Raw genomic sequence first — 21,068 nt, 5'->3', positions numbered from 1 at the left:
GTACTGAAAAACGTGGACTTATGACTGTTTTTCACTTGTGGCCATTGCGGCATCCCCATGGTCACGTGATAAAAATTCAGACTCTTGGCAACCGGCTCATATTTATGACGGTTGCATCGTCCCAGAGTCATGCGATCACTTTCTACGAAATTGTGACGAGGAAACTCAATGGGGAAGCAGGGCTGTGATTTTTGCAAAGTTTCAGAAATTTTACTTTTGAGAGTTTAAGAGACCCTCTTTTCAGGTCGTTATAACACCTGGGGGGGGATTGGATGGTTCCATGCAAGTGGCAAGTAAGCGTGCATAGGCCCACTCGTGCAAACAAGCATGTGTGCCCATTGCTTGCACAAATGGAGCTATGTGAGCGCACTCGCCCGCCCGCAGGGCACCTAAGTGGAGCTGCACACGAGCTTGCACTTGCCTACTGCTTCTGCAGCCCGGTTCTGAACAGGCCGTAGTTGTGGGCCACAGCCCAGGGGTTGGGGATCTGTGTTCGAAAGGGTAGGTAAAATTGGAACAGGGACCTTACCTGGAAGGTTGTCAGAGCTCTCCACGGTCACTTCTGAAAAGCCTATTTTTCTCATCTTGTCTCGGATAAATTGCACCTGGAAAAATCAAAGCTACCAGCATGTCAATTGTAATCTTGGACTATAAACCTGACCCCTATTTTCATTATGATGGTTGAAATAGAAGTCTCCCAATACAATTGAAATAAGAGCACCAAGAAAATTTGCTTGGGACTTTTTCCTCATGGATATTAACGAGGTTAAGAAATCCTTGAAGAGAAACTTATAACTATTCAACAAGCATTCCAGAGAATAAAAATATTTTATTCCATGAAAACAGGCTGGAAGGCGTGATTTAAGCTTAATGAATCAATTGAAATTAGGATGGATTTCCATCGGTTTGATATTTGTAATTGAAAGTTTTAATATAAAACCATTTGAAAAATGTATTTGTATATATAATGCTTAAGCAATTCCTAAAGTTTGTAAAATATTATTGAAAGTGTGTTTAAAAATATCTATTTTAGGAGAAATTTAAAGAAAAATTAGCCTAAAGAAAAAATAAGAAGCTTTAAAAAGGATGTATACAAAAGGAAAAATAATTATTCTAGGAGAGTAACTTGGAGGGAGTGATCAAACTTTAATGAATTAATTGGAGTTAGTTGGAATTTTATTGGTCTGAAAGTGAACTTTAAAGTAGGTACACTAAGAGAAAGTTTTTAAAAGATGCATTAGAATGTTTTAATTTAAAAAAATGTTTTTTAAAAAAAGCTTAGTTTTTTTAAATGGATGAAAAAAAATTTCCCCCTTCAGAAACTGAAAGAATATCATGATTTTTGTTAATATAAATAGTGATTGTTTGTAAAGATTATTAAGTGTAAATAGAAGGACATATTATTTCAACAGCAAGGAAGATAAAGCAGTAATGGTTAAATTGATTGTTCTCTTCAAAGAGGGGAATGAAAACAATGAAACTGACTTTGGTTTTGCTGATTAGATAGATTTGTTGTTATAGAAATGGCTAGTTATATACTAACTAATGTATAAAAGTAAAAAGTTGAGGTTGTAATATTGTTACCTTATACTGTGCTAAAAAGAGTCAGAAGTTATTTCTAGGCCACCACCTTCACCAGTAGGCCAAACTGGCTGTCTTTAAACTTTTTAAAAGTTAGAATTTAGTTATAAGTTAGAATAGTTAGAAAAACACACTTGGAAAGGACCTTGGAGGTCTTCTAGTCCAACTCCCTGCTCAGGCAGAAATCCTATATTAAAAGGAACCAAGAAATCCCTGAAGGACAGGATTATCTTTGGCTATTTAAAGATTCCATGTGACCTCTGGGCCAGATGCAATATCTCCCCAAAATACCAGTTTTGGAGGAACATTAGCAGGAGAGAGAGTAGTTAGCAACAGAAATGTTAGGCTCAATTGTGGTCACAAGTTTGAGACTACCTGTAATGGACAATGTAAGAACAACACACGCCCTTGACACCTCACCTGAATGCCATAAGAGACCACACAGATGGACTTGAGGTTCTTCTGCCCCCATTCAACCGGCCATTTCTGATCCATTTCCTGTACTTTCTCAACTATCTGTTCAATCTCGGAGATGTTGTACCAGCTCATGGATCTGTCCTTCTCAGCACTACTGGAGACGTGACAAAACATGAGGGGATAGAACTCCGGGTGAGGAGGGACATTGCCTTTGGCGCCAATGGTATCTTCTCTGCCCACGTAGAAGTGCTTGGAGACAAACTCAATGATTCCTGCAGTAGACCGATAGTTCTCGTTGAAGATGATCCTGCTCTTGGTGGCCACTTCATGCTTCTCCTTCTTGTAATGTTGGAAGAGGCGATTCAACAGGGTGTAGTCGGCGGACTGCTCATCCTTGTGCAGCGAGTAGAGTCTGGGAGTCTTCTGCATATGGTCCCCTGCCAGAATGATCATGGTTGTCAGGCTAGCCAGAGAGAGAGGAACTAGAGCTTCGCACTCCAACATCTGGGCAGCTTCATCAATCAAGATGTGGGTGAAATAGCCACAGGGCACTCCAAGATCTCGTGAGATCATGCACGTGGTGAGGACAATCCGGTGGCGATCGATCTGCTCTTTAGTAGGGAGGCAAAACTCATTTCCACTTGGAGAGAGACAGCAGTAGCGTAGGGTAATGGGGTCAGTTGATTTGACCGAACGGTAAATGGATTTCACCCTTAATGGAATAGCCTCAGGGTGCGACGAGATGGCATAGTTGTGGAAGTATTCACGAATGTAGATATCAGCCGCACTGGAAAAGAAAGGCATTGCAACAGGGGCTGTCACATTTCCAATTATCTCCCCAAAATTCTTTGTTAAATAGACCCATGGATTCTTGGTTGTTTTTATTTCCCTCTAAGGAAGAAGGGGGATTTTTTAACTCAAAATGAGTTAAAACGGCAGCCCCCGTTGTCCAACTGAACCCCCATCCTTTCTTTTCCTGAGTTGTATGCGCCACACCTGTGAAAATGGCACAGGGCTTCAATCCTGGTTACCATCTTTTTTGACCCCCTTCCATCATTAAGTGATACAGCCATAACCCAATATGTTATGTGACAACACTGCTTGATGATGGCAATCCTAGCAGTCCCTATTGCCATCATTATGCAAGGATCACATATCATTAAGTGAGGACCTCGCATGATCACTTCCTCTGGTTTCCCACAAGTAAAAGACATTGGGGAAGCCGACCCAAGTCATGGTCACACGACTTCCCCTCTCAATTGACTTGCAAGCAATCCAGCCAGCAGGCAAGAACTTCAAGTGGGTGTTACAAAGTATGAGATCCCCCTGACACTGAGAAGCTCTTTGGGAGAAAAAGCTCTGGGGGAAACTTAGAAGAGCAACTTCCATTGTTTTTGCTTGTGGGAAGCCAGCAAGATTTCAAATGGTGATCACATGTCCGCAGGGGCACTGTGACAGCCATAACATCCGAGGACCAGTTGTTAAGTTTCTCTCATTCAGAACTATCTTATCTTTGAAGAGTCACAGAACAAATGGATGTAACCTGAGGACCACTTATATTTCCTACCATACTGTGGTTTTAATTTTAATTACTTCCCAGGATTCTCTATAATGGCGCAGATAACAAACTCAATAAATACATCTCCCCCTTATTATTGCTTGGCCAGAAAGACCATAGGGGAACATTTTGAGGTTTAAAAATGGCAAAGACTACTTCTGCACAATAGTACATTGATATTATATGGTGTCAATTACTAGAACAGTTTCTTGTGTATAGGTGGCATCAAATAACAGAGTTGGAAGGAACCTTGGAGGTCTTCTAGTCCAATACCCTGTTCAAGCAGGAAACCCTATACTACTTCTTAAAAACATCCAATGTTGTAGCACCCACAACTTCTGGAGGAACCAATTCCACTGATTGATTGTTCTCAGTGTCAGGAAATTCGGAAGTTCTAGGTTGCTTCTCTCCTTGATTAGTTTCCATCCGTTGATTTTTATCCTGTCCTCGGGTGCTTTGGAGAATAGATTGACCCCCTCTTCTTTGTGGCAACCCCTGAGATATTGAAACACTGCTATCATATTTCCCCTGGTCCTTCTTTTCACTAAATTAGACATACCCAATTCCAGCAACCATTCTTTATGTTTTAGCCTCCAGTCCCCTAATCATCTTTGTTACTCTTCTGTACCCTTTCTAGAATCTCAACATTTTTTTTAAAATGATCAAATGATCATTTAAATGATTATTTTTAAACGATCGAAACTTGTAGTATTTTTGAACTATATTCTGGTTCTTGATTTCTTGCATCTAATACTAATGTGAATTTAGCCTCCTGGACTTACTGTATTTTTCGGAGTATAAGACACACCTTTTTCCCTCAAAAGAGGCTGAAAATCTGGGTGCGTCTTATACACTGAATACAGCATTTTTGGCCTCCTGAAACCCCCCCCCCCCTTTGCAAAAATGGCCATGCATAGCCTTGTGGAGGCTTCCAGATGCTCCTGGGGGCTGGGGAGGGCAAAAATGAGCGAAAAATGGGCTGTTTTTTGCTCGTTTTTGCCCCACCCCCATCCCCCAGGAGCACTCTATAAGCCTAAAGGCTATCCATGCCCTTTTTTTTTATACAAAAAACGGGCCGTTTTTGGGAGGTCTGCAGAGTGCAGAAACTTTTTTTTTTAATTTGCCTCTTCAAAATCTTGGTGAATCTTATACTCAGGTGTGTCTTACACTCCGAAAAATATGGTTATCTGGATCTGTTTGACATATTGTGCAAACCCAGATATCAATTTTAACAGTTGTCCCTAAAATAACCGTCACCCTGTGAAGACACCAAAATATGTACTTTTCTCCTTCAGCCAAAGGCTCATAAAACTTCAAACCAAGATTACCTATTGGTGTGGGTGCAGATGAGCACACGTGTCTGGGGCTTCTTGATGATCTCCAGGGTAGTCTTGGCCAATGTGAAGGTCTTCCCAGTCCCAAATGGTCCGTAGATCAAAAGAGGAGGTGTTCTACAGAAACCAGTCACCTGACCAGTGATGAAGCAAAAAGCTTGCTTCTGCTTTGCGTTCCCCCAGGGCACTTGCAAAGTTCCACGTGGGATGGAGCAGGTGGCCACATCTGGAAAGACCAGCTTCACATCCCATAAGTTGTCCACAGCCTGGTGCCATTGGCAGAATTGGAGCTGGTCCATTTGGAACTGGACTTCCATCTTGGCAGACGTGTCTGGTTGGAGGCCCAGTTCCATGCAGCAACGCTGGGGAAGGAGAAGACAGACGCTCCTTTCAGTGAGGGCTTCTTTCTCGATGGAGACCTCATAAACCCGGTTGTTAGCAGGTGGATCTTGGGAGAGGAGGGCCGTGTTGACTGAGCGTTGGAGCAGGTACCCTTCGTCGGAGTCCATGGTCAACGAGTAAGGAGTCAGGACCTGGGCGTAAAGCTGTTGTGGGAGAGCAAACTTCAGCCCCGATCGGAAGTCTTCCACACTCTTTACGAAGGAGACCATCGCATGCAAGTTGAGCCTAGATCAGAAGAAGAAGATCAGACATGGGAAGAGGAGCAGAAGAAATTGGGGAAAAGAGAAGTCAAAACAACAGGAACAATGGGCCTCTCTGCTTGTATCTCTTTGTAATGTCCTCACCCTCCAAGCCGAATTATTTTGGACTGCACCCCCAAAATGAGTGGGAATTCTAGGTCTTAGATGCTTCACTCTCTTTGGTCTGGTGCCATCCCTTCTGGAAATGTTTGAACATAGTTCCCTTTATCTAATTTCACCTTAAGCGTGAAAACCAGCTGCTGATTTGGGCCAATCACCAGGAGGCGGTGGGTTCCCCACCTCGCAATTGTGGAACCCGTAGTCTTCACATCTTTAAGGAACTTTAAGCATTCACTTATATTGGAGCTGTGGTGGCACAGTGATTAGAATGCAGTACTGCAGGCTAACTCTGCCCACTGCCAGGAGTTTGATTCTCACCGGCTCAAGGTTGACTCAGCCTTCCATCCTTCCTAGGTCGGTAAAATGAGGACCCAGATTGTTGGGGGCAACTGACTGACTCTGTAAACTGCTTAGAGCAGGGGTGTCCAAACTTGGGAACTTTAAGACTTGTGGACTTCAACTCCCAGAATTCCCCAGTCAGCATGGCTGGCTGGGGAATTCTGGGAGTTGAAGTCCACAAGTCTTAAAGTTCCCAGGTTTGGACACCCCTGGCTTAGAGAGACTGCAAAGCACTGTGAAATGGTATATAAGTCTAAGTGCTATGGCTATTTTACAAATATCCTCCTTTATTGCTATTGATATTGTAGGAACTTGGTTCTTCCTCCCTGGGATAAAAACAGGGAATGTCTTTCAGTTGGGTGAAGACTTTGAAGTCTTACTTGGGTTGAGGTCCACTTACTTGGAGATCAAGAGCTGCTGAGCTTCTTCTTCTCGGAAGAGGAAGTTGTGCATTTCTTCGCGGTAGTTGACACGGGTGATGGGCTTGCCCCTCGCCCCTCGCTGGAAGTCCATCGAGAGGGAGGGAGCCTTGTACTTAGCCAGCAGTTCCATGTTCTTGTCCGCGCGGGCCAGGCTGGGCACCACTATGCGGTTCCCACTGTGCCAGCGCTCACTGGGCAGAAAGCAGCTGAAGGACTCGGTGGCCGGATCCACCCGCCATGATGCTTCCTTCTGACCCACCCGGGCGTGAAGCTTTTGAATCAAGACAGGCCGGCTGCCAAAATCAAAGACCAGCCACTGCTCGTAGACCCCGAAGGTGTGACTCTGCAAGTGGACTTTCACCTCAACGGCTGGTGGAGATGCCCGCACGGTTTTGAAGCTGTCTCCAGAAGCATAAGTGAGAAGCTGAGCCCTTCCTGGCACAACTAAGGAGAAGTTGGCTCCTGGGACTTTCTTTAACAGGGCTACGTGGATCAGCGGCCTCTGAAATGGGAAAGGGGAAAATGCAGGTAAATGAGAACAAGGGGAAACAGATCCTCAGTGTCAGAGGTCAACTTGAAAATGGAAATGGAAGAACAGTTAGATAAACTTTTTACTCAGCCCTGGGAAGGAATAGGGGGTGAGAAAGAAACTCAAGATAACCCCATCTTGTTTCCCCTTGGTGTAAGAGGGGGTGAAGGGAAACTCTGCAGAGGTTTGAGGGAGGAGGAAAGAATGGCACATAGGATCTCCTGCTTGAGCAGGTGGTTGGACTAGAAGACCTCCAAGGTTTCTTCCAAATCTCCAAAGGTAGGTGGGTTTTCCTGCCGTCTTTTCCTCCCTCCTCTCCCTCATTCCCTTCCATCTCTTTATTTCCTTCCTTCCTCTCTCCCTCCCCTCCTATTCCTTCTTTCCATCTTTCCTTCTCCCTTCCTCCCTCTCTTCCTCCTCTCTTTTCTTCTTTCCATCTTCCATCCGTCCTCCCTCCATACCGCCCCTTATTCCTTCTATCCATCCCTTTCCTTCCATCCTCCATTTCTTCCGCCGTCTCAATTCTCTCTTTCCATCTCTTTTCCTTTCTCCCTTCCGCCCTCTCTCTCCCTCCCTCAATGCTAGTTTGTGACTAACCACTGTGCATTCAGCAAATCATGGATTTGTCAGCACTCATCACTGCAGCTATGCATGTGTCCAGCAAAGACGTTAGCCAGGCTCCCTATTGCAGGCAACGTCGCTGGGCAGAGTCCAGGAGCCCCATCATGGAAGAAACAGGTCCCTTCTCTACAGGTTTATGGAGCATTTCGACTTTCCAGCTCACCTGGGAATGGATGGTGAAGACCCACTCATACTGCAATTTCTTTTTCTCTGACTGGATCCGGAGTGGCTGCTTGCAAGTGACCCTCACGCCATCCACGACCTCCGAAATCTGATGGGGAGAGAGCCACAAGGTGAGAAAACAAGGCAGGAGAATCAAGGAAGGGGTCATCCCAAAGATGCTTTTTCAAGAGGCAACTGAACTTTCTGGTTTTTCTATGAAGATGTTTTGCTTCTCAGCCAAGAAGCATCTTCCGGTCTGACTGGCTGGTGGGGAATGGAAGGATTTAGACTCCTTGCAGATGGCTGGTCATTTGCATCCTTTTAGCTAGCCGTTGAGGCCACCTGAAGGTTTATCGGTGTCCTCAGAGTCACCTGGATGGTGCAAATGGGTGTGGAGCCTTCTTGGAACAGGCTTTTTTTTAAACGTTTTATTTATTTCATTTATTTATAATACTTTTCATCTCCATCGAACAGTATGTGAACTGGGTACTATTATTTGAGAATTTTATTTTTTGTTATTATATTCATTACACTAAGGGGTGGACTTCAGTTCCCAGAATTCCCAGCAATTGGGAGTTGAAGTCCACCTCTCTTAACGTTTCCAAGTCACAAAAACTTTAGTCTAAGCCTAGGGAATTTTTAAGCAAGCAGTTGTCTAGAGAAAAGATCTCTGCCCTAAGATATTGACTGAACCTCCAGAGACAAGAGCAGCATACCTGAATGTTCAACTCCACAAGCAAGGCAAGCCCGCAACTTTCAGCCCATGTTTTTGAGCTGCACAAAAGCAAAATATCTAGAAGACTCCCTCTCTTACCACAAACACAAGTTTCCCTGCCACAAACCACACGCATATCAGCTTAGAATCCCCAAATTACAATTAAGACTTCGTTGTGGCTCGATTGGTACTCGGCAATAAGTCGATCCTGGTAAGCTAAGAGGCCCTCCTCCTTGGCCGTCTTCTTCTTTCCCTGGGCAATTTTTGCCCGCTGGATCCACTCTTCCAATTCCTGGACCGAATGCGCCCTGGCACAATCCTGCCCATATTCACAAATGTCTGGTCTGAAGCATAGAGAGAGAAAAAGACAAAAGTCAATCAGTGGCAAAAGCTTGGAGGTACATTTAAGGAGACCAATAAATCTATGCCTCATGAAAGAGAATATTTGCAGATCAGGGTTGAAATGAGGGGTCTTTGGTGTTCTCTGAACTCGGTTGTTTTCTTGTAGACATTTCATTACCCAACTAGGTAACGTCATCAGTACTCATAAGGAGTGCTGTTTGCTGTCAATTTATCATCAGGGCTAGAAGTGGGTGGGAGAGGAGGAGGAGGAGGAGGACTGCGGGGTCCTTGTACTCTCTGAACTCGGTTGTTTTCTTGTAGACATTTCATTACCCAACTAGGTAACGTCATCAGTACTCATAAGGAGTGCTGTTTGCTGTCAATTTATCATCAGGGCTAGAAGTGGGTGGGAGAGGAGGAGGAGGAGGACTGCAGGGTCCTTGTACTCTCTGAGCTTGGTTGTTTTCTTGTAGACATTTCATTACCCAACTAGGTAACACCATCAATGCTTGTAAGGAGTGGGGTTTACTGTCGGTTTATATTCTGGTGTCTTGCCTCTCTGTGTGGGTGGGAGCAGTATTAGAGATTATTTGCTTGGGCTGTTTGCTGACGGCTCTTGGGCAGTTTCTTGATTGGGGTGTTGTAACACGGCTGTTAGGTCAATCTGGCTTTCCCACTGATTTTACAATAATACAATACAATAGTAGAGTTGGAAGGGACCTTGGAGGTCTTCTAGTCCAACCCCCTGCCTAGGCAGGAAACCCTATACTATTTCAGGCAAATGGCTATCCAACATCTTCTTAAAGACTTCCAGTGTTGGAGCATTCACAACTTCTGGAGGCAACTTCTGTTCCACTGATTAATTGTTCTCACTGTTAGAAAGTTTCTCCTTAATTCCAGGTTGCTTCTCTCCTTGATTAGTTTTCACCCATTGCTTCTTGTTCTGCCCTCAGGCGCTTTGGAGAATAGTTTGACTCCCTCTTCTTTGTGGCAACCCCTGAGATATTGGAAGACTGCTATCATGTCTCCCCTGTCCTTCTTTCTATTAAACTACACATACCCAGTTCCTGCAACCGTTCTTCATATGTTTTAGTCTCCAGTCCCCTAATCATCTTTGTTGCTCTTCTCTGCACTCTTTCCAGAGTCTCCACATCTTTTTTACATCGTGGCGACCAAAACTGAATGCAAATATTCCAAGTGTGGCCTCACCAAGGCATTGTAAAGCGGCATCAACACTTCACATGATCTTGATTCTATCCCTCTGTTGATGCAGCCTAGAACAGTGTTGGCTTTTTTAGCAGCTGCTGCACACGGCTGGCTCCTATTTAAACGGTTGTCCACTAGGACTCCAAGATCCCTTTCACAGTTACTACTACTGAGCAAGGTATCACCTATACTGTACCTGTGCATTCCGTTTTTGTTGCCTAAATGTAGAACCTGACTCTTTTCACCATTGAATTTCATTTTATTAGATAGTGCCCAATGTTCAGGTTTGTCAAGATCCTTCTGTATCTTAAGCCTATCTTGTCAAAGGGTGATCACATGACCCTGGGACATGGCAACGGTCATAAAAATGAGCCAATTGTCAAGCATCTGAATTTTGATCAAATGTCCACAGGTATGAAAGTCGTACGTGTGAAAAATGGTCCTAAGTCACTTTTTTCAGTGCTGTTGTAACTTCAAACACTCACTAAATGAATGGTTGCAAGTTGAGGACTACCTGTAAAGTTAACTTTACAGAGGCAGACATCAGCTTTCCCTTTAGACAAAGCCAAAAAGGACCAGGAGCAAACTCCAAATGCCACCCATAATCCTGAACCCAACGTCTGGTTCTCAAAAGCAAAAACTCTCTTGATCTGTCTCGCTTACCGGCTGCAAAGAGCAAAGGTCTTTGGATCGTACGGAGGGGCGCGATAACTCCACTCGGTCAGCATGTCGGTGGCGATCAGCTGCGTGTGCTCCACGGACGAGCAGTGGTTCTCGAAGCTCTGCTGGGAATCGCACGTCACCAGGCAAACCCGGCAGTAGAATTGATACTGCGGCGCGGCGTCCGGCGAGCTCGCCGTCTCCTCCACCGCCGGGCGCAGCAGGTTGGCACGATCCAAACCGCATCTTTGCTCTGCCTTCCAGATGGCCAGCTCTACATCACTGTGGGCAAAACTGCAGGACTGAGAGTTATTCCTGCAGGACCTGCCGGCTGAGACGGACGAACAGTACGAAAAGAGCCTCCTGCTTGTCGGACATGGCCGAATCTCGGTATATTGCTCTTTTTTCTTACCGTCGGCGATCACATGAACCAAAAGGAAGCCCCAGTGATCCTTGCAAATGTGAGCAGATCCCTTGGGTGAAATCCGCTGGGGACGGCTATAAAAACAAGGTTCGCAGATCTCCTGGAAATAACCCCCAAACTCACTGAGGATTTCTTCTGGGTTGTTGAGATCATGGGGTTTAGGCTGGGCGCTGGGCGCGACGCCCGACTGGACCTGTTTCAACAGCCACTTCAACGTGTGCCTTTCCAAGTTGTATTTCCTCTCGAATGTCCACACAATCACCTCCTCTCGGCTCCAGGCAAAGGTGCAGGAGTTGTGGTGTCTGGTGCATCCCAAACCAGCCACGTAATACCGGCAGATGTCGTAGAAAGCCGGTCTGGGGAAGGAGGGTCTCCTGTCCACTTTGCGCCACTGGATGCCTCTTGCTCCCTTGCACCTGGCCAGCAAGATCTCCCTCATGCAGCTGTGGTCCACCTCTTTCAGCAGGTAGGTGCTCTCATTCTCTCTGTGGCTGCACTTGGAGCAGGCGAGGTGGAGGGACACCTGGCTCTGCAGGCCGTCCAGCAGCCCAGAAACCAACCCGTTCAGGTGTGACATTTTGTCAGCCGAGGACACAGATGGAGGTAGGGCTGCACACACTCAGCGAGAAGGCGTTGGAGTCCTCCAGCCTGCAGAAATAAGAACAATTAGAGAGTCAGGGGATGTCTGTGGAGATTGCCTTTTTTTTGTCTATTGTGTATTGCAATATTGCAGATTGTCTACCCATGCCAAAAGAACCAGTTTTTTTTTTCCTGCGCCATCACTCTGCTAAACACCTAATTCCCACAGGACTTCTTATATTTAAGGATGTTTACCCGTATATTATGGCTGTGTTACAATTACCCTTCTCATTTTTCCTCTTCTGTACTCCTATTGGTGTCTTATGATCATATCACTTTGTTTGTATGTACACTGACAACTTGGAAGACAAAAATTTCTTGTGTGTCCAATCACACTTGGGCAATCAGTAATTCTATTCTATTCTGTTCTATTCCATATTTTCTATTCTCTTCCGTTCCATGTTTTCTATTCTATTCTATTCCTATTCTCTATTCTTATTCCATTCCATTCCTATTATCTTCTATTTCTTGTACAATTCTATTCTAGTCTATTCCATTCCATTGCAGATTGTCTACCCATGCCAAAACAACCAGGTTTTTTTTCCCTGCGCCATCACTCTGCTAAACACCTAATTCCCACAGCACTTCTTATATTTAAGGATGTTTACCCGTATATTATGGCTGTGTTACAATTACCGCTCTCATCTTTCCTCTTCTGTACTCCTTGGAAGACAAAAATTCCTTGTGTGTCCAATCACACTTGGGCAATCAGTAATTCTATTCTATTCTGTTCTATTCCATATTTTCTATTCTCTTCCGTTCCATATTTTCTATTCTATTCTATTCCTATTCTCTATTCTTATTCCATTCCATTCCTATTATCTTCTATTTCTTGTACTATGCTATTCTAGTCTACTCCATTCCATTCCAATTCTGTTCTTATCTTTTCTATCCTCTCCTCTCCTATCTTACTTCATTCTCAATCATCCAGGTCATCCATGCTTGTCCCAAAGGTGCTTTTCTAAATGGCAACTGGACTTTCTTGCATTTTTCGCTTCTCATTCAAGAAGCTTCTTCAGTTCTAACACTGAGGCTCTGACCCACGTTAGAACTGGAGAAGCTTCTTGGATGAGAAGCGACATCTTTTCAAGGATAAATAAAATAAAAGCCAGTTGCCCTTTGGAAAACAAACCTTTGGGACAAGAGTTAATGGATGAAACTGCTCACTAAAGCAAAGTTCAGAACAGCCCAGCTATGCCTTGGAATAATGCCGCGGTAAAATGGGCAGCCAATAAATTATATATTTATGACCATTTTTCACAGTCACGACCGTTGCAGCATCCCCAGGGCCACATGATCACAATGACAGAGTTAGTATCAGGAAGGACTAGGGGAGACATGATAGCAGTGTTCCAATATCTCAGGGGTTGCCACAAAGAAGAGGGAGTCAAGCTATTCTCCAAGGCACCTGTGGACAGAACAAGAAGCAATGGGTGGAAACTAATCAAGGAGAGAAGCAACTTAGAACTGAGGAGAAACTTCCTGACAGTTAGAACAATTAATCAGTGGAACAGAAGTTGGCTCCAGAAGTTGTGAATGCCCCAACACTGGAAGTCTTTAAGAAGATGTTGGATAGCCATTTGTCTGGAACGGTATAGGGTTTCCTGCCTAGGCAGGGGGTTGGACTAGAAGACCTCCAAGGTCCCTTCCAACTCTACTATTGTATTAAGTGTATTAAGTATCAGGATCTGCCCACTGTTTAACCCATAGGTGCATTTGAAACATTGAAAACGTGTCATGAATGCTACAGGCGTTCCTGGGGTACATGACTTGTCCCTTCCCAAAAGAACTTCTGTGGTGGTAGAGCCAGCCTTAAAACAAAGAAATTGAGCTTATATAGGACATGGAAAACCCCAACTGAGATATTCCATGCTAAAAGGAAGAGAGGCAGGAGACCCCGAAGTTACTAACAGAAGAGAAAAAAATTAGCTCAGGGTTGAATTGTGGGGTCCTTGGTGTTCTCTGTTTTCTTCTTTCAGAGAGAGTTACCATCATTGGTAGGAGGAGGAAGACGAGGAGGAAGACTGTGGGCTCCTTGGTCCATTGACCTCTTGCAGAAGTTTCATGAACCAACTAAGTAACTTCATCAGTTGCAGAAGGAAGTGGAGTTTGTGGAGAGGAGGAGGAGGGGCTTAGCTGTTTTCGTGTAGACATTTCACAACCCAACTGGGTAACATCATCAGTGCTGGTTGGGTCATGAAATGCCTGCAAGAAAACAACTAAGCTTGGAGAGAACCAAGGATCCCAACCCAAAGTTACAAGCACACTCAGTCTTGAAAAGGCATTAATCATCATTTTATCAGTCTGTATTTGGTGTTTCACTGGGCGTCTTATTTACTGTACCCTAAGCATTTCATTTACTTATTGCGGTAAATTACCATATTTTTCGGAGTATAAGATGCACCGGAGTATAAGACTCACCAAGGTTTCAAAGAGGCAAATTTAAAAAAAAGTTTTTGCACTCTGCAAACCTCCCCCAAATGGCCTGTTTTTTGCAAAAACGGACCCGTGTTTTTTTCAAAAAAGGACATGAATAGCCTTGAGAAGGTTTATAGAGTGCTCCTGGGGGCTGGGTGGGGCAAAATTCAGCAAAAACTGGCCAGTTTTTTGCTCATTTCGTCCTCCCCAGCTCCCAGGAGCTCTCTGAAAGCCTCCTAAAGCCGGGATGGCGAACCTATGGCACGTGTGCCACAGGTGGCATGTGGAGCTATTTGTCAGGGCATGCGAGACGTTGCCTTGTCAGCTGGCCAGCGCGCATGAGTTCTGCCTTTTTAAAAGCCATTTTTCGCCCTCCCCAGGCTCCAGAGGCTTTATAGGAGCCTGGGGAGAGCAAAAAGAGCCCCCCGCCCCCCCGAGGCCCTCCAGAGGCTTCATGAGCTTCCCTGAAGCCTCCGGAGTGCAAAAAAACGGCCCTATGGGTAAACCGGAAGTTCGGGAATGGACTTCCAATTTGCTCGTAGGGTCGTTTTTTGCCCTCCGGAGGCTTCAGGGTAGCCTCCTGAAGGTCCCTGAAGCCTCCGGGGGGCCTCCGGGAGAGGCGGGAGGGCTGTTTTCGCCCTCCCCAGGCTCCTATAAAGCCTCTGGAGCCTGGGGAGTGTGAAAAAAGCATGCAAAAAATGGGGGGGAGCATCTCTCATGCGCGCATGCGCACTGGGGGGGTTGCACATTGCATTATGGGTGCGGCGCGTCCGCACACAACCCCCCTGCGCTCCCCCCACTTATGGCCCGCGAGCTAAAAAAGGTTCGCCATTGCTGTCCTAAAGGCTACGCACGGCCATTTTGGTAAAGGGGGTGGGGCTTCAAGTGGCAAAAAATGCTGTATTCAGTGTATAAGACACACCCATATTTTCAGCCTCTTTTTTGAGGGGAAAAAGGTGCGTCTTTCCTAAGGAAAAAGCTAATCAAATACAGATAGTCCTCAAATTACAATCATTTGTTTCGTGACTGCTCAAACGGCACTGAAAAAAAGTGACTTGCGGCCAATTTTCACACTCATGGCCGTTACAGTATCCCCATGGTCACGTGATCAAAATTCAGACGCATGGCAGCTGATTCATATTTATGACGGATGCAGTGTCCCAGGATCATGTGATCCCCTTTTGCGACCGTCCAACAAGCAAAGTCAATTCAGAAGCCTGATTCACTTCACACCAGAGTCACTAATTTAACTATGGCAGTGACTCACTACACAACTGTGTCAAAAACGGTCGTAAAACGAGCAGAAATAACTGCCTTGCTTTCAGTGGAAACTGTGGTCCTAATTCGAAGAGATTACCTGTACAGATAAAAAAATATGCCCCAAGCCACAAATTGCAGCTTTCAAGAGACACTGGCTGGGTTTACAAACGCACCACGTCACCACCTGCCGAATCCCATTATGGCATAACCAATTAAATATTGGCTGTATGCCAGCTATACGAGGGACACCAGCTGGGGAAAAATGGTTGATGTAATCACATGTATCTCCAGAGCACAAAAAAGCAGGGAAGCCTTCCAAGGTCTTTATTCTCGGAAGGGGGAGAAAAAAAATCAAGAGTGTCAAATTCTCTCGAGATTTCCTGGAGAATCAAAACATCATGACTCAAGGATGAATCTCAAACCAGACCGGAATGCAGCCCAAATAATAAGCTAACATTTCAAAGTTTTGAAATCTGAGTAAAATGGGATTTTCTTCCTGGCTGGGCTGAGAATAACAGACGGTAGGGACCTTGGAGGTCTTTTTATCCAGCCCCCTGCTCAAGCAGGAGACCCTGCACCATTTCAGACAAGTCTGGGGACACCCATAACTTCTGGAGGCAAACCTTCCACTAGTTAATATTTTTCACAGTCAAAAAATCTCTTCCTTGTTTCCAGGTTCGGTTTATCCATTGCTTCTTGTCCTGCCTTCAGGTACTTTGGAGAATAGGATGGCCCCCTTTTCTTTGGGTCAGCCTTTAAGATATTGAAGACTGCTATCATGTAGATAGCTAGCGAGCTACCGATAGAGAGGGAGGGGTAGAGAGATGGATAGAGACAGAGATGGATAGATATTAGATGATAGACCGATAGTTATGGATGGATAGATGGATGGATGGATTGGCGGTCAGGCAGGCAGATAAACAGAAATAACAGAGTAAGGAAGGGACCTGAGAGATCTTCCAGTGATCTGCTCAAGCAGGAAACCCTACACCATTTCAGACAAATGGTTGTCTAATGTCTTCTTAAAAACTTCAGGTGTTGGAGCATTCCCAACTTCTGGAGGCAAGTTGTTCCACTGGTTAATTGTTCTCTCAGAAAATCTCTCATTTCCAGGTTAGTTCTCTCCTCGATCAGCTTCCATCCCTGGATTCTTGTCCTGCTTTCAGGTACTTTGGAGAATAGTTGACCTTCTTCTTCTTCGGGGCAGCACTAAGGAGTCACTTCAGAGAACTATAGTGTGGGAAACGTGACAAAATGTGGCTTTCGAGAAACAAAGTTTGTTCTACTATGTTGGCTCAAGAATAAGGTGTAGTGAAGACATGGGATTAAAAACCAGGAAGTGGCTAATTTAATTTGAGACCTCCTGCGAGGCATGAAAGCCGGCTGGGTGACTTTGGAGCAGTTGCTCTCTCTCTCTCTCTCTCTCTCTCTCTCTCTCTCTCTCTCTCTCTTTCTCTCTCCCTCCCTCCCTCCCTCCCTCCCTCCCTCCCTCCCTCCCTCCCTCTGTCTCTCTCTCACCAACACATGTTACATAATTGTGATCAGGGATCAGGGAGAAAAGAGGAAGGAGTGTCCCAGCCTTGAGTTGGACAAAGTAAAGATGAGATCATACCTCTAATAATAAACCATCCAGGTTGAATCTGTAGCCATGCTATTTGGCTTGCCTTGGATCAAAGAAAGAGTACAGCAATAGCAATAGCACTTAGATTTATATACTGCTTCATAGTGCTTTACAGCCCTCTCTGAGCAGTTTACACAGTCAACCTATTGCCCTTAACAACCTGGGTCCTCATTTTACTGACCTCGGAAGGTTGGAAGGCTGAGTCAACCTTGAGCCTCTCAGAATCGAACTCCTGGCAGTGGGGAGAGTTAGCCTGCAATATTGCATTCTAACCACTGAGCCACCTCGACTTATCTAAAATTGACTGCTATGTAGTAGTCCTTGACTTATGATCACAATTGAGACCAACATTTCCTTTGCTAAGCAAGGTGGTTGTTAAGTGAATCACACACATTTTACTATCTTTTTGCCATGGTTGATAAGTGAATCCCTGCAGTTGTTAAATGTCTCGTGGACGTTAAGCAAATCCGCTTCCCCATTGACTTTGCTGACAGAAGCTAGCAAGGAATTTTGCAAATGTCGATCCCATGATTCTGGCATGCTCCAACCATTGCCCAAATTTTTATTATGTCACTGCGGGGATGCTGCAACAGTTGTAAACGTGAGGACCGACAGTGCGTCACTTTTTTGAGCACTACTGTAACTTTGAGGGGTAACTAAAAGAATGGTTGTAAGTCAAGGATTACCTGGTAACTATTAAATCTGCTGTATTCAGAAGTGTCCCAAAGATATTAGAATTTAAATACAGATAGTCCTCAACTTACCACCACATTTACCTTAAACCCAAAATTTATGTTGTTAAGTGAGACATGTGTTATGCAAATTTTGCCAATGCCAGAAATATAATTCAGTGCGTTTCATACAAAAATGAAAAGCTGCTAGAAATATATGTATGTATGTATGTGTGTGTGTGTGTGTGTGTGTGTGTGTGTGTGTGTGTATGCCCAAATATGGGAGGGAACTCACTACTCCCCCTTTCTGTCTATCGGCTCACTACCGGAGACCATCCAGGCAGAAAACCATAAGGGTATGGCTAGCTGATGAGAGCTAAATAGCTTGAAATAGATCTATACTAATCTCCCTTTATTTATTTTATCAGCACAAATACAACACACACACACACACACACACACACACACATATATACATAAACATTTTTATCCTTGATCTAAATTGCTATCACCTGTTTTCAAGGGACAGTCAGAATGCAAATTCTGAAAAAGGTGATTCAAAGGTGATTTGCTATTTTTTCCCCCAGAAATCCTGGGCACTCTTACGATATATCAAGCCATGTTTTGCTCAGCAAGGAATTGGGCTGGCCAAATATGCCGAGTTGTCTAACCTGGCTGGCAAACCACAAAAACCTAGCTTCTTATGACACAATAAGCTATTATCCCAGACAGTTCCTAATGTGAGACGCCCAATGAAAACACACGCCGAGATGGAGTTTACCAAAAGACTTTACAGGCGGTCTTCGACCTACAACCACAATTGAGCCCACAATTGTTAATAATACAACAGCAGAGTGGGAAGGGACCTTGGAGGTCTTCTAGTCCAACCCCCTGCCTAGGCAGGAAACCCTATACCGTTTCAGACAAATGGCTATCCAACATCTTCTTAAAGACTTCCAGTGTTGGGGCATTCACAACTTCTGGAGGCAACTTCTGTTCCACTGATTAATTGTTCTAACTGTCAGGAAGTTTCTCCTCGGTTCTAAGTTGCTTCTCTCCTTGATTAGTTTCCACCCGTTGCTTCTTGTTCTACCCTCAGGTGCTTTGGAGAATAGTTTGACTCCCTCTTCTTTGTGGCAACCCCTGAGATATTGGAACACTGCTATCATGTCTCCCCTAGTCCTTCTTTCTAATAATGTAGACATTCCCAGTTCCTGCAACCGTTCTTCATATGTTTTAGCCTCCAGTCCCCTCATCCTCTTTCTTGCTCTTCTCTGCACTCTTTCTAAAGTCTCCACATCTTTTTTACATTGTGGCGACCAAAACTGAATGCAAATATTCTAAGTGTGGCCTTACCAAGGCATTATAAAGTGGTATTAACCCTTCACGTGATCTTGATTCTATCCCTCTGTTGATGCAGCCTAGAACTGTGTTGGCTTTTTTGGCAGCTGCTGCACACAGCTGGCTCCTATTTAAATGGTTGTCTACTAGGACTCCAAGATCCCTCTCACAGTTACTACTACTGAGCAAGGTATCACCTATACTGTACCTGTGCATTCCGTTTTTGTTGCCTAAATGTAGAACCTTACTCTTTTCACCATTGAATTTCATTTTATTAGCTAGTGCCCAACGTTCAAGTTTGTCAAGATCCTTCTGTATCTTAAGCCTATCTTCTGGATCGTTGGCTATTCCTGCCAGCTTGGTGTCATCTGCAAATTTGATGAGTTCCCCATTTATTCCCTCATCCAAATCATTGATGAAGAGTTAAGTGTGTTTTGCCCCACTTTATGACTTTTCTTGCCACGGTTGTTAGGTGAATTGCTGCAGTTGTTAAGTTAGGAACAGGGTTATTAGGTAAATCTGGCTTCCCCCATTGACTTTGCTTGTCAGAAGGTCACAACAGGGGATCACATGATCCCGGACACTGCAACCATCACAAATATGAGCCACTTGTCAAACAGTGTAAAAAGCAGTCATAAAGTCACTTTTTCAGTGCCATTGTAACTTCAAATGGTCACTAAATGAACTGTTATAAGTTGAGGACTGTATGTATTGACCCCTTCCCAAGGACAGACTTGATGGGTTAAATGTAGCTTCATTGCACGATAGAGGCTATTCCAAATACCAGCACTTCTTAACTTACAACAGTTCATTTAGTGACTTGAAAAGGTGACGTATGACTGTTTTTCACACTTTACGACTCTTGTAGGTTCCCCATGGTCACGTAATCAAAATTCGGACACCTGACTCATATTTATGACGGCCGCAGTGTCCCAGGATCATGTGATCCCCTTTTGCAAACTTCTGACCAGCAAAGTCAATGGGGAATCCAGATTCAATTAACTACCAGGTTACTAACTTATCGATTGCAGTGATTCACTTAATAACCACGGCAAGAAAGGTTGCAAAATTAGGGGGGGGGGATATCATTCAACAACTGTCTGGCTTATCCACAGAAATTTTGGGTTTGATTGCAGTCGTAAGCTGACGACCACCTCTAATAGTGACTTTGTCAATGCTGATGTTGTTTAAGTAATGCTCCAGATTTTGAGATTGCACCCAAAATGCCTATGACTTGCTTTCTTTTGCCACAATCGTTCTATTTCTACCAAGTTTCCCCGAAAATAAGACAGGTCTTATTTTCCTTTGAACCCCCCCCCCCCCAGAAATAAGCACTTGGCCTTATTTTCAAGGAGGTCTTATTATTTTTGAGGTGCAGGGGGAGGCGAGCATGGTCTCCTCATGGCTGCTGCTGTGTTGCAATATTTTTGGAGATGACTTATTTTCGGGGAGGGCTTATTTTAGCGCATGCACTCAAAAGCCCGACCGGGCTTATTATCCGGGGAGGTCTTATGTTCATGGAAACAGGGTAATCCTAATAATACTCATTATTATTTAAGAAACAGTGTCATCCTAAGCAACTAGAAAACTACGTCGCCAGCTTGCTACTGATCCTAGCTTCTAAGTTAACCCCGTTTTGATCTTTGTCCCCTACGCTAAGCCATAGGACAGGACTTTGCACAATAGTTTAAACAAAAATGAAGAAGGGTGGACCTTGGAAAGATACAGAAGCGAGCTATGCAAACACAGCCAGCCAATTGCTGGGGATGTGTAAGAATTCCTGATTCAATAGAAGCCACTCCAAAATTCGTTATCTCCCTCATACCGAAAATCCCCACCGCAGTAAGGTGAGAAGCAGATTAAAAATCAACAATTATGCAACAGCCCAAAAAAGCAGCAGAAAGTTTTAGGAAACCAGAAGGTGATTTTGTGATGAAAACCCTTGGAATTTTGTTCGTTTCCTGTGAAGTTAGATCCACTTAATGGATAAACCGGTGGCCCTTGACTAACAACCAACAACTGAGCCCAAAACTTCTGTTGCTCAGCT

General features: G+C 44.5%; 1 protein-coding gene across 2 annotated transcripts in view; it reads right to left on the bottom strand.

Moving 5' to 3' along the window:
* Positions 1 to 21,068, bottom strand: part of HELZ2 (helicase with zinc finger 2) — an 80,365-nt gene that overhangs the window by 38,133 nt on the left and 21,164 nt on the right. For both annotated transcript variants that reach the window (XM_081949681.1, XM_081949682.1), the window contains exons 2-8: positions 10,651 to 11,719; positions 8,600 to 8,783; positions 7,726 to 7,833; positions 6,391 to 6,914; positions 4,885 to 5,517; positions 2,002 to 2,785; positions 530 to 605 (exon numbers count right to left, since the gene is read on the bottom strand). In XM_081949681.1, the coding sequence (XP_081805807.1) occupies positions 530 to 605; positions 2,002 to 2,785; positions 4,885 to 5,517; positions 6,391 to 6,914; positions 7,726 to 7,833; positions 8,600 to 8,783; positions 10,651 to 11,648 (3,307 nt within the window). In that variant the 5' untranslated portion in view covers positions 11,649 to 11,719. The remainder of the gene's footprint in view (positions 1 to 529; positions 606 to 2,001; positions 2,786 to 4,884; positions 5,518 to 6,390; positions 6,915 to 7,725; positions 7,834 to 8,599; positions 8,784 to 10,650; positions 11,720 to 21,068) is intronic.

The sequence above is a fragment of the Natrix helvetica genome (assembly GCF_964273705.1).
Source record: "Natrix helvetica genome assembly, chromosome: 3".
Lineage (NCBI taxonomy): Eukaryota > Metazoa > Chordata > Lepidosauria > Squamata > Natricidae > Natrix > Natrix helvetica.
Note: the sequence above shows the minus strand (reverse complement) of the source record. Positions and strands in the feature narration are given on the sequence as shown.